The 13,741-nt window shown below is 50.2% G+C and overlaps 3 protein-coding genes across 3 annotated transcripts; 1 reads left to right on the top strand and 2 right to left on the bottom strand.

The window, feature by feature from the left end:
* Window positions 1-1,946: 1,946 nt before the first annotated feature.
* PENARI_c018G03962 (uncharacterized protein) lies at window positions 1,947-5,626 on the bottom strand (the record flags this gene model as incomplete). Its single annotated transcript, XM_022634528.1, has 2 exons — window positions 1,947-4,735; window positions 4,789-5,626. 2 exons carry the CDS (start codon window positions 5,624-5,626, stop codon window positions 1,947-1,949), a joined length of 3,627 nt encoding a protein of 1,208 aa, XP_022485499.1.
* A 1,949-nt stretch (window positions 5,627-7,575) lies between these two features.
* PENARI_c018G10952 (1-phosphatidylinositol 4-kinase LSB6) lies at window positions 7,576-9,946 on the bottom strand (the record flags this gene model as incomplete). Its single annotated transcript, XM_022634664.1, has 2 exons — window positions 7,576-8,406; window positions 8,456-9,946. The coding sequence occupies 2 exons, from the start codon at window positions 9,944-9,946 to the stop codon at window positions 7,576-7,578; spliced, it is 2,322 nt and encodes a 773-aa protein (XP_022485483.1).
* Window positions 9,947-10,175: 229 nt separating this feature from the next.
* PENARI_c018G02831 (putative GATA transcription factor (AreB)) lies at window positions 10,176-12,685 on the top strand (the record flags this gene model as incomplete). The annotated part of the gene is made up of 5 exons (XM_022634510.1): window positions 10,176-10,235; window positions 10,954-11,282; window positions 11,504-11,579; window positions 11,740-11,925; window positions 12,011-12,685. 5 exons carry the CDS (start codon window positions 10,176-10,178, stop codon window positions 12,683-12,685), a joined length of 1,326 nt encoding a protein of 441 aa, XP_022485547.1.
* Window positions 12,686-13,741: the final 1,056 nt, after the last annotated feature.

The following is a 13,741-nucleotide window of genomic DNA, read 5'->3' as shown; positions in this document are numbered from 1 at the left end:
GCAGCGAGATCGGGAATTCACACAAGGAGCGGTCAAGCTTACTCAGACGAACATAGAGGATAGAATGGGCCTTGTGGACCCAATTGTGAAATTCATCTTTTGATTATGCGCCTCAAACCTGGTCAGGACGTCGGTCATCTTGTGCTGATTTCGACTTCCATTGTTTTCCCGCTTAAGTCGAAGCTCGGCTCTATTGTTACCGCTCAGTGTTCACTTGGTTAGAGATTATAGACTCAGTTGCGGAGTCATGACCGGCCTACTTAACCCATAAGGTCAAAGCAAAGTTTCTAACCGTCCAAGGTTCAATGGGGTGACCGATTATAATGTCACGAACTATAAGAACGGCTTGGGCCTTGCCCTGTTGACCGGGTAGGTTTTAAAGGCACCAAAGGCCGCAAAAGTGCAAGGTTCGATATTCACCGATCTATGAGCAGAGTAGCATGAATGGAACCAGTTCGAATCGCTCCACGTTACACGTGGCCCATATCCAGTCATAGAATTATAGAGCCAGAGTATAATTCTTGTCTATGCATCTATGGATCAACGCAAAGACCTTTTTAAAATTGAGATATATCGAAGAGAGGGATCTGGAACTGGCCATGCTGACATTGAAGCTTGGAAGTATGATTCATAGATCCCATGATGGCATCAATTTTGATATCCCCAAGCTATGGGATAGTCAATCGGCAAACTATTTTAGGATGCCTCTCAACGGGGAGTTTGGTCCATCGGCTCAGACGTAATGTAAAAGACCGCGGAGATGAAGGTCCAAAGGCGAAGATCGAAGTCAAGACACTGAAATATCTGGCAACCCATGCCAATATCCTAGTTCCAAAGGTTCTGCATGACTGAGTTGATCGCGATGGGCGATACTTATATCTGGTCAGACACTTGAGGCGTGGCATTCGCTATTAGAAGCTCAGAAAATAGCTATCGCAGATGAGGTCGTTTAAGTGCGTAAGCGGCTTCGATCTGTCACATTTACTTCCATCCAATGTGTCGATCAAAGCCCAGCCTACCCTAGTATACTGTTCTTCAATCTTGATCCTCGTGAGCCCTTTCATTCGGACAAAGAACTCAGAGATTCTGTCGGTCTTAGCCTTTACCACCACCCTGAAACATTATTGAAGAATTTGAAAAAGGTCCTACCAAAATGTGAGCCATACGTACTCACTCATTGCCATACGTACTCACTCATTGCGATCTCAACTTGGGCATTATCATGATTCAAGATGGAGAAGTTGCTCCGAGAGCGACTGGGGGTACAGGGCGAGGCTCATGAAGATGCCAAGGTATTTCGGACGGATCTGCTTAACATTAGACAGTATCCGGAATTGAACGAGAAAGGCTAGGACAGGACGCCTTAAAGAAGCTGTCTTAAACTGGCAATTATTTGACAAAGACAATTTACTACGGCGACGAGGATACACTGCAGCTTGGGATTACCAGCAATTCGAAGCAGCATTACTCACTGTTTGTCTCAATGAAAGAATGATAGGATAGGATAAAAAAAGAGATCATTATACCATCCCATATACGTAGGAAGAGTCATTTCCGGGATTATAAACAAGCTCGATCTAGGGCAGGGCAAATACAATGGAACGTGATGAGAGACGCATCAAAGCACGATCTATCAGAAAAGCAAGCAGCCATGTATAAAGCTCGCATGGGATAAAGTAAAAGCAATAAAAAGAAAAGAAGGAAGAAACATCCTGTATGCCATCCCATAAGGAGAATCAAAGGATGAAAGAGGTATGCTTCGAAATAACTATACTAACGCCTTCTCCTTCCCGGGTATCATATAAACGAAACCAGCATGCCGCCAGGATCTAGGCAGAAGAAATCAAATGAGATGGGGAACATTGAAAAACGCAAAAAAGTGCCGTAAAAAAAGTAAGAAATAAAAAGAATGAAAAGAAAAGAAAGGAAAGAATCATGAAGAGTCATCACTTGAAGAGGGAACGGTACTCGCGCATACGAGCCTCCTGAACCTCCCGCTTATCCAGTTTACCACGGTTCATGCTCATATCTGCGAGCTGCTGCTTCTTCTTGGCGAGTTCCTGGATCTTCTCCTCGATACTGCCTTTCATAATGAACTGGTATGTCTCCACGGGTCGGGTCTGTCCGAGACGGTGGACACGGTCGACGGCCTGTGCAACGGCGGCTGGATTGTATTGTGGCTCCATGATGAAGACACGCGATGCGGAGGTTAGATTGAGACCGACACCACCTGCACCGATGGTAGCCAGGAGAATGGTGATCGAATCGTCTTTGGCGAACAGTTCGAGGGCCTTCATTCGTGCGGCAAGGGTCATCGTGCCGTCCAGTCTGACAAAGCCGTCCAGTCCGTTGTTTCGCAGGGCGATCTCGATGAGGTCCAGGTGGGAGGTCCAGCCGGAGAACACAACGCTCTTGATGGGTGGCTCGCCTTCGAGTTTCTTGCTGTCCTCGACACTTCCCTTGAGGTAATTAAGCAGTGCGGTGGTCTTAGTGTGCGGGCCTTCATATTCACCGAAAACCTTGCCAACCTTCCCATTTTGGCGGTCACGGCGCTCTTGATCCTGCTGGGCCTGATATTCGTCAAGGCCAGAGGGTGTGATTACGGAGTAGGCCATGGCGGTCCATCCCTTGCAGCCGGGACACTCCATGGGAGTCTCGGAGTTCGAGTCGAACACTTCTTTCCAACCAGAGAAACAATTCGGGCAGAAGACACAGCCGCAGGGCAGGTATATCGCCATCGGGGCGTCACGGTCGACTTCTCCATTCGCAGCGAGGATTGGCTCGAGGGGTTTGTTGCAGGTTTCTGTCGCACACAGATCCTCTGCCATGTCCTGTCTCATAGAGAACATGCCATACGCCTTCTTGTCCAAGGCTGCGGGTGTTTCGGCCGGTTCACCTTCCTCCAGGTCGATGGCATCGTGCACAGATAACCCCTTGATCCGCTCGCGGTCCTCGATGTCCAGAAGCTCTTTGCCATGAGCACTGACTTGACGAAGAATCATCATGGCCTTCAGAACGTGGTGGTACATCCGGCCACCCATCTTGTTCTTGGATTCTCCAGCAATGACGCGCATCATGACATTTGACTCATTGCGGAAGAACTCATGCAGTTGCTTCTCCTGCTCGGTGAAATCCAATATGACCATGTTATCATTGCGGGGTGGCAAATTGATTCTATCCTTGACGCGGCGCAAAGTGAACGAGTCCACCATGACTCGCAAGCTAGCAAGAACAGTGGGGTCACCTGTCTTGAAAGGACTCAAAATATGCTGGACGAAACTGCTCCGCTCATTGTAAGGATAAATGCGGAGAAATTTGGTGACAGACAAAAGATCTTCCAGGCGATTCTGGATCGGAGTTCCAGTCACAGACCATTTGCGCTCAGCGTTGAGATCCAGTATAGCCTTTGTTTGCCTTGCATTCTGCTCTCTGATGGTGTGAGCCTCATCAAGCACAATCCGGAACATATTCATCCTCCTCAAAGGGCTGTCTCCGCGCCTGGCGCCCCGCCCATTCATCTCACTGAGAACGGTGCTATAGGTGGTGATGAGAACGTCATATTTCGCGAGTTCGTCCAAATCAGTAATACGATTTGGGCCATGGAATGTATGACACTTGAGAGAGTCTGGCGCGAGATGCTCATTGATCTGCGTTGTCCAGTTGCTGACCGCGCTCAAAGGGACAACTAGAAGGGTAGTGCGCGTATTGCGAATGCCAGGAATCGCGCGAACAAGGCTGGGGTGAGGTGCCAATCTTTTCCATTCAAGAGATGACTCAAGAGAGGCCGTTATCAACGATAGGATGCTCAAAGTCTTGCCCAAACCCATCATATCAGCCAATAGGCCTCCCAGAGACTCCTCGGGCTTGCTATCAAGAACAAGTCCGGTGATGATCTCGCGGTATTGAATTTTGCCACCAGACGTGCGGACCATTCGCCACAACGAGTTGTTGTCTTCCTCGTTAGGGCCGAACTTGCGCGGCTTCTCTTTCTCTGTCATAAACCAGAGAGCTTGTTTCTGATGCGGTAGCAGGGGGGTCAGGATGTGAGAACTTGGCTCCATTGTTGGGATGTCCACAGTGATGAGCTGATCAAACATCTTCATAACGGCATCGTTCACCTCCTCAGCAGTTCGAACCTCATAGCGAACGGTCGAGCGTCCAGTAACGTTATTGCCGGCGACTGCTGCTGCGTTCATCTGACGGCGCACATTCGCGTGTGGGTTGAAAAGTATACTTCCTTGTCCCAAGACCGTTGGAGTTCCCAGCCAGACGTTTTTCTGGCCCAGAAATTTCCCAATCCCAGTGGCATGCTGTCTCTGGCCATAGAGGTTGATGGATACACGATAGATACCCGATACCGGTCCCCCAATCACTTCTCCAGGCACCTTCTTCCGAGTGTCGAGTCGCGCAGTGAATCCCACGGGCCATGCAGTGGAGTCAAGCAATGGGCATAGTGCTATAGCAGTCTTCGCATCAACCATGCCAAAGTTGTTCCCGTAAGGATCAATGGCATCGATTTGGAAATTGCCCGTAGGCTGACGCCGAAGGTCGAGCTTTATTGAAGTCCAATGAGAAGCAGAGTCGTTGAAGACAGGATTTGGTGGGGGTTGAGGGACATGATGGGCGTTGATGAAGGCGTTTTCGATCCTTCCGAAGCAGACCTCTTGGGTGCTAAGGTCAGCGGACCCTGTGCATTGCACTTCGTCATCATCATCGTTGGACGCGTTAGTGGCATCTAATACAGAGTTAGCCTGCAGTGAACAAATTTGACGCTGAGAAATACTTTACCGGCGGTCAAATCAACAACAGCAGAAGCAGTTGGAGTTGCAGTCTGATTGCTCTCCCCTTCTTTCATGAATTTGCCGAGTCCAGTATCTCCGGAGATTGCGATCGGTATGTTAGCCATGCTGGGCTTTTCGTCTGTGCCATCAGTTTTGACCTTCTTTGTCGGTGGATTCTTCCGATGTTCAACGCCATAGACATCTTCGATGAGATTTGGCCGACGAACATCTTCCTCGTCGCTCATTTCGTGATAACTCCGTTTTGAGTCACTCTCATTCGCTTCATCGAGGGCTGTAGTAAACTGCACGGTCAGATTGGATTCTGGCTTCGGGGCCGGGCTCGAAACCCTGCTAGTTGGTTGGTTCGGAGACGCCATTGGAGAAGGTCCTCGGAAGCTTGTCGTGGCAGTACCGGGTGGCGCCATGGGATGGGCTGGAGACGTATCGTTTTTCTTGCGTCTTCCTGTGGGTTCGCGAAGTGAGCCAAGAGTCAATGCCGATTCCACAGACATGGGGTCTGTTACGCCAGGATAAAAAGAATAATCATGGAAAGAATGTGTGATAGGGCCAGGGGGATCAAGCGCAGTAGGGACATGAGTTTCAACTGAGGCGAGAGGAGGCTCGCCAGTTATCATGGTTGCGTCCATTTGATACGAAGACGAATCAAGCGCAGTAGGGGCATGAGTCTCAACTGAGGCGAGAGTAACCGCTCCAGTCGTCACAGAAGTATCCATCGGATGGTAAGACGAGAAATCATGCGAGGGAAGGGCAGAAGAAAAAAGTGATGCAGGAATAGGAGACGAAGTCGAAGACCCAGGAGGGACTTGCAAAGACTCGTAGGGCATAGTGGCAGGTCTCGTTTCAATATGATCACCCGCCGGGGAAAGGGAAGACGTAGAAGAAGCGGGATGGTTACCATTGTTCTGGACCTGTTTCTTGTAGGACTTTGGGTCCAAGAGAATGGACGGATGGGAAGCCATCTTTCGTCGTCGAGCTTCGAGGATTTGGGATAAAGTTTTGTTCGGATGGTGGGACTAAAGTGACGGTACGCAAGTCCTGGAGTGAACGTACGCAAGTCCTAAAGTGACGGGGGACGCAAGTGTCAGTGGCTTGAAAGAAAGCCGGTTTCGCTGGCGAAAGTACGTGATCGCTTCTTTTTAGCACTCACCGTAAACTGTGGACGGTTTGCACCGCACCGAGTCTGTATGAGTCAAAGCTTGAAGGCTTATGATACAGTGAACAGCGTTCACGGGAGCCAGGTGGGTTGTAGGTTGTAGGTGTAGACTCGACGGCGATTCGTGATAAATCCACCGCCTGACGTTTTGTAGGTTTCGCTGTGAACGCAACTTGATCGTCGGCAGTAACGAAATCTTGAGCCTCGAGAGAATGTAGTACCGTTTAATGTTGGAACACGATGACGGCGCAAATTGTCTGCTGAACGAAGGGAGCGCCTTCCAGACGCGAGAGTCGCAGGATCTCTCTCGTCATTGGAAGTTCACGATACAGGCGCAGAGCACGGGATAGTATCGTGCCACTTCAGTCTGGGGTCCTGGGTAATATTTATGGCAGTGGTTATGGTGTCGATTCCTTGGTCGCAATCCCGTCGGCGCCTTGTCGTTTGCCTGCCCGTGGGGTCGATTATAACCAGGTCGAAAGTGGCACCTGGGGATTTTCGAGGTACTTGCTGGCCTCGAGCGGCTGTTAGGGATATCGGCGTGCGCGACTGTATTCGTCTCGAGTCGTTTGTAGAGGCAGAGAATGAAGCAAATGACCTCAATCTCGGATAATCCCGATAAGGTTCTTATCAGTGCCGCGTTTGAAGCCGCGTTTGGCGTACTTTATACGCTAGATGATAGATATAGATGGGAATAAAGGGGATAAAGGGAATCAAAAGGGGGAACGGTCGAGAAAGATGGTCGAGATGAGAGAAAGGGAAAAAGAAAATTTATGGAAAGTGTGACATGTCCCCGCGCTTAGTCGCCCGGGCGAGGCTTTATAGATCAAATGATATAACGTTAAACGGGCGTTTAGCTTCAGACATTCCGGAGCCTTCTTCGATAGTGCATATATGCTTAGACCTATTTATTGGCAATAGCTGATACCAGCCATATTTGAGTCTAGCCTAGGTGTTTTCGTGATAGCCACGATGTTATCTCATCTCATCGTTGATAGTGGATACTAGCATGATCTATATTAAACCAGCTCTATACATCAGTGAATATAAGTCACTCGTAAAGCAAAATCGTCATACCCAGTGACATAAACTGCAAACTCCACAAGCCAGTACCTCCAGAAAATCGAACAGTAACTCGTGACCTAGACACAATCATCCCCACAGCCAGGCGAACGAACAGGCGCCGAACAAATGACCACCACAGAATCTATGGAATGCCTACTAGTCTAAATGCAGCCAAAACAATTTACACAGAAGGGACAACAAAGGTATCATAGAATTAAGTCTCGTCATATATGCTACATGAGGCAGTTCGCTCAATCAATGCGCCACAACCCAAGGCAACCGGAACAGCCAAAGAAGATTTATATACAACACGGGAATCTCCCCAAATCATGAGCATGTCCAGTAAAGGACTCGTGTGAAAGGTCACAGAAAGAGAAGCGCAGTCAATATGTCTTGAGCGGGAAATTGGTGGCCGGCGAGTGAGTGGTTGGATCCCGGTTTCCCGCTCAATACACCGCTGCAGAAGATGGGTGCAGATTAATGAGGAAAAGAAATGCAAAATGCGAAGGTGTGGAAATAAAAGGTGATGCAAGGCCGAGCAAGGTCGATATAACCTTAGCACCAGGTGAAGACGGGATTTTTGCTTTTGACGGCTTCGAGGCGCTCAACGATCACCTTGCGTTGATTGCCTTCCATGCCTTCAGCAACTGCGTAGCCAAGGTCTCCTTCCAGGTCATCGCTGCCAAATGTGTTGACGTGGGGAACGCGGTAGGACAGGGACCCGCCTTGCTTTCGGTGCTTGTGAGGAGGACGCGGAGGAAGTGAAGGCCACCCGTCGAGAGACCCACCAGCTGGACCATCGGCATTTCGAGCGAAATCCTGCTCGTTCATAGTAGCAGGGCTACCGATCGAGCCGCCAGCGTCGCCATCGGCACGACCTCGAGAGAGCTCGAATCGGTTCGGGTTAGGGAGATCGCTGGGCGACGAGTTCAATCCTAACAAGTCGCGCTCGCGTTCAGGGGCTGGTTGGGAAGAGGCAGATGCGCCGATGTCCATCTCTTCTTCATAAGGGTCGTAATTCATAGATTGGTTTCTTTGCCTGTCAGTCGAAGGAGCGCGCATCGGGATGGCAACGGGAACATCAACGAGATCATCCCAGACACAGACCCGGGTACGACGAGTGAGTTCGAGAGGGCCGTGATCCGGTTGCTTCAATGTCTCCACGACATTCCAGGCTTGACCTTTCATAACCGCAATTTGGCGAGCGAACATGCTCTCCTTGAAATCGTCATCTTGTGCAAAGATGCCACGCAGAGCCATTTGTGTTCCGCTCCACCAATCTGTCGATGTAAGGAGGGGGAGGAAGTGGTCGCGGGTTCTTTGCGAGAAGGGCTGTCCAATCAAGGATACTGGCAGGAAGAGCCAACCGAAGGGGAAACTGCGCCACTGCGAATTGTTAGTACTGATCATTGAGATGGATGGACCGGAAACTTACTGCGTCTGGATGTTTCCATGGCCAAGACAGACTGTTGTCAATGGCACCAAGTTGAACAGAAGCTGACTGCTCAGACGAAGCTAGGGGGGTTCCTGTGCGACTGATTGCCATCATGGTTTCATGTCGCTTATAGGGAGCATTAGGGCTTTTTGTGCCGTTCGAGTTCACGGAAACTGGACGAGGCGGAGGCAAGAGTTCATCCTCATCATGCCTAGGTTGTGGCTCGTTGTTCTTGGGAGGGTCTGCCACAATAGAAACCGACTCTGTCCCCCAGTCAATCTTGACCATCCAGTTATCAAGGCCTCGGTCAGTGTTTCGCATGATGTAATCCAAAATCACAAGCTTCTCCAGCTCTTCGCGGAATGATTGCTTGAGATTCTCCGTCCAGTAGAATTGGCGCTCGGCACTCGGGTCACGCGAGGGGGGTGGTGAGGGTACGTATCCAGGATCTTCGTCATCCTCGTCGTCTGACTGGGTCCCTGAAGGACGGCAGGCCTCGTTCCACGGCCGCTTCTTGCGCTTCGGGGCATCCTCGGCGCGGAAGCCGGTGTTGGCCTGGTCAGGCCAGGGGTGTTCTCGTAGGAAAATGTTGGCATCCTTGAATCCTTTTAGGAAAACTTGGAAACTCCCTGCCTTGGGGGGCAACGATTTCTTGCCCTTCCATGCCTTTCTTCGGTCCCAGAAATCATAGAAGAATGATTTCGAGGATAGCCGCACAATACCAGTGTAGGGAACGAGGTTCGTGCGCAGGCGAGCATCGAGAACGTAGGCGGCGGCTTCCGAGACGTAGGAAAGGTTGGGAATGAGACATGCACGGCCGAAGAAGCAGGGGAACAAGTTGCGGTGAATCCATTTGGTCCATTTGGGGTTTCGTGAGGCGTAGGGCTCCTCGTCCTTCGGTTTAAACACACCCACTACCTTCCCCTCAGGGTTTCGAGCAAAGTAACTGCCCGAGCTTCCTTGTGAGATCATCCGCGGGTGTACGTCGAGTTCAATGGCCAGGCGAACACTTTCGATGATCTCCTCGTATTCAGCTCGGGCTCGCCTTTGCTCGCCTTCAAATTCATCTGATTCGAGAGTTTCGGCAGTCACAGGGCGGATACCTGGAGGAGCCTGGAAGACCGAATGATAGATCTCCAGCTTCTCCTCCTCATAACTCTTGCCCTTGACTCTGTTGATCTTGAATTTGGAGGCAATCTCATCCGCCCACTTTTCAAGACGCGCATTAATGGCCTTGATATCTACACCGGAGTTCCGACGTCCCCGGGGGTATTGATATCCGCTATGCCGGCGTCGATGACCGTTGGGCGAATGGAGACCGGATGCCTGCATCTGGGCTCGGGAGGAGATGGGGGCATATCGGGGCGCGGAGGTGGATGCTATCGAAATAGCACCTTGTTCCTCCTCTGAATCATAGTGAAGATAGCCCCGTTCCTCTTCCTCCTGGGCGAGTCGGGCGTATCCCGAGGTGGCAGGGCGGTTTTTCGGCATTGTGATGAATCGATCTATGGAAGGGGGTAACGGAAGGAGCCAGTAGAAAGGAAGGACGGCAAATTAAGACAAAAAGGAGGTTAATCCATTACAAAGAAGGGAAGGTAAGAAGGTGAGAAAGTGAAGGACCGGCTAGAGGCGAAGGCAGCTGAAATAACACTGGCTAGACACTTAAGGGCAGGGGGCGTTTCGGGGTACGGGATACCCTTAATTTACCGGGGCGGTGAAAATGTCAGCGGGCAGAAACGGCCACCTGTTTGCGGTTGGCTGGTCCGGTGTGCCAAATACGGTAATACCAATACGCACCGCCACGTCTCCACCCCCTACGTAGTTAAGCATAAAAGGGGTGTCTCTCCTTATGTAGATTGGCGGTTTATACAGGTTTGTACGGCAGAGTATAGCGGTTTAACAATGCTTAAGTTGACTCCGTAGAAGTGAAATGTTACCTACACATATCTATGCTATCTATGTTTAGTAAATCCATCTATTAAGCCTCTGGCTCTATATACAGGGGACTTTGATAAATGTTTCCGGTCTAGAAAATTACTAGAGGTGTACAGCAGAACTCAATTGACTTGTCTCGCAAGTCTAGAGTGGCAGGGGAATGACAGAGGAGGCAGGGCATTCCTATACCTAGTAGGCATGCAGTGGTATTAAATAAGCACGATAAGACACGCGATAATAACAATCGGAGGATAAGATCTTCTTCTTCTTCCCCTTCCCACCTTCGATCTCGAAGATCTTAATGTCTCTAATCTGACTGTTTCTTCTTGATTTAATCTTTGGTTTAATCCTCGGGTCCTTCCCATCCTCTCTTTCCATTCTTACCCGTTCGATCTTCGACCGTCGTTCGACCTGTCCGAGTACCTGGGAGATCTTGTCTTTGATCTGATCGATTGCTCCAATTGCTTCAGTTGTCTCAATTGCCTCGATTGTTTCTTGATTCTCCAAATCAACGAAACTCAATTGCAACTGTCGCGTGATTCGACCGATCGTTGTCTTCCCAGTCCTTCAATTCGGTTCACGGCCGGATTTCAATCGACACCCGCCTTCCCACCTCCACGGTGGCTTCCATCCTCTACAGGGCGTCGCCCATTGACCCGGCTCTCAAACCTGGTTCGCCTCAAGTCCGCGAATTTCCCTACGATTCCCCGTCCGAAGCCTCTACTACGCGTCAGCCCTCCAACGGATCGATACCCTTTTCTACCACGCTGCCGGATATCAAAAGTGTGGCAAAGTTCGAGAGTGATTACTCCAGCTCGACCACTGTCAGCACTTCGCTTCCTGGATTGGCAGCTCTGGCTTCTGTCGCATCAGCACCAACCTCTAATCTCCGGTACGTGAGGACATACAACACAAGCTGGATCACCTGCCCTGGTGCTCACCTGGGCTATCTATATTGCGTAATCTTGGAAGATCAGTAATATGGCAGTAATCTGGCCCCTCTCTCGTGCATAAGGTGTATCAGAATGAGGTTATAGGCTGCGAACCCACCAATTTGCCAATTGCGAACGTGCAAATTTGCAACTTTTCGTCAACCTGCTAACTCCTATCTAGATCATCAAGCGATGCCAGTATGAGCATGGCTAACATGACCTATACCTCGCCCGCCGCAACCACTGGAGGGAGCCCTGTAAGAATCCGCTTATCTCGGGTCTTGGCACCTGGACCGTGCACCCGCATTTTCCCTTTCCTTATCGACTCAAACTCATCTTATCATTCTATCTTCTCCCATCTTCCTCACTTCCACCATGGCCACTACATTGACTGACGACAATCGTACTCAATTACAGCCGGTTTGCCAAAATTGCGGCACCTCCACTACTCCCTTGTGGCGCCGTGATGAACAGGGCTCAGTCCTCTGCAACGCCTGTGGACTGTTCTTGAAACTTCATGGCCGTCCTCGTCCGATAAGCTTGAAAACCGATGTGATCAAGAGTCGCAATCGCGTCAAGACCGGCCAAGGTCCCAAGCGCAAGGTGAGTTTGCGATCAAAAATTTTCCCTCCCCAGCCTCTATCTGGCCCTAGATAAGATATGTGCTGATACGAGGTTGCGAACATAGTCCGGCGGCCCTGTCGATACCAATGGCCTTCCTTCCAGATCGGAGGCTGGAACTCCTCCTCTCGGTGGGCATGGATACCGCCGCGCGTCGCGTAAGATGTCACCGGGCCATTCGGATCGCTCGAACTCCCCCGTATCCCGGACCGAGACGCCTGGCTTTGGTTCGATGCACGCGCACAACTCGAATATCGCACCCCAGCACATGTTCGATAGCGTCACTCTGGGCGATAACATCAACTCCTCCAGCAGCCTCCCCTCGCGCCAGATGCGCCAACCCTCCCCTTCAGCAGTCGACCGCCAACTCGACTCCCCCCACACATTCGAAAGCCTCCTGGCCCTCAACACATCCCTCAAGACCCGCGTCAGTGAACTGGAGTTTGTCAACGAGCTCTTCCGCGGCCGCGTGACAGAACTCGAACAGAGCGACGCCAGCGCGCGCCGGTCGGAGATGATTGTACGAGACTCCGAGGTGCGTCTCCGCCGATCCCTCGAGGACTCCCAGCGCCGCGAAGAAGATCTCAAGCGTCGCGTCAGCGATCTCGAGCGCCAGATCGGAACCAGCAGCGCCGGCGACGCCGAGTCCGGCGAGCCCTCCGCGAAGAAGATCCGCCTGTCAGACGTGGTGGAAACCAGCGAGGAAGCGCAGACCAAGTCGCAATCTCCCAAGAGCGTCTAGGTCCGCTATACTCAAATATATTTAACCACCCCCACCCACGCGTATATCGTAACTAGGTTGGCTCTCTACGCGGCCACTCAGTTGCTGGTCTCATTCCGGTTCCTTCTGATCTTTTTTGATACCCTTCACCTCCATGGCTCCATTGTCATCACTGGCTGGAGCCTTAACAAAAAAAGCTCATACTCTTGAATGGTTTCAATTCTTTTTCCCCTTTCTTTTCCCTATGTCTGGATGTTTTGCAAACCCTCTCTGTTATAATTTGCTTTCCTGCGCTGTGCTGTACGAACTTCTCTATGCTTCTAATACAATATTCTTTACATCCTTTGCTTTTTAGTGGTTACGAGGACCTGGAGATTGATACGTGATATAGTTGGAGGGTTCTCGTTTGGGCGCTCTGTCTTGGAACTTATGATAGTTGGCAATCTTGAGTCTTCTTTTTGTCATGTTCCAGCTCGCTGGTAGGCGGCTCCATAGGGTTATTCTAATGGTAGACTGTACTACCACTGCAGTGGTATCTTCTTGCCCCATTTCTGGCATCACATGCTATGGATGTGATAGATGCGATAGATGTGATATACATACCTTCTGTCATCCATGGATGATCACATGTTTATCGACAATGTGCCTACCTGCAGTACAGACATACTTTATACGCCTTCAACGGTTGTATTCCGCCTACACTAGCTGGACATATAAATCCCATAGCTAGTGCATATGATCCCAAGCAAATACGTGAACATACATAAGTATTGAATAAGTTCGATACTCCCCATGTATATAACAAGCAAGGAATCCTGAAGCTGTCGCACAAACGAAGGAAAAATGAAGTAAGGGAAACCCGCCAGGCGCAAAGTATCAAGTCTATAAGAGAAACAATGCATCGTGGGTATCTAGTGTCGAGACCAGACACATAACATGCCACCAAATGCACTCTACTGTATACCAAGTCATAACAAACCGAAAAGATATCAAAAAGGACAAAGAAGACAAAGAGAAAGAAGTAGGGAGACAGATAGACAGGCAACCAAGAAAGGTCACTATCTGCTAATGATCGTT

This window comes from Penicillium arizonense (assembly GCF_001773325.1).
Source record: "Penicillium arizonense strain CBS 141311 chromosome Unknown PENARI_contig018, whole genome shotgun sequence".
NCBI lineage: Eukaryota > Fungi > Ascomycota > Eurotiomycetes > Eurotiales > Aspergillaceae > Penicillium > Penicillium arizonense.
The sequence above is the reverse complement of the archived record's forward strand: the minus strand, read 5'-3'. Positions and strand labels throughout refer to the sequence as shown.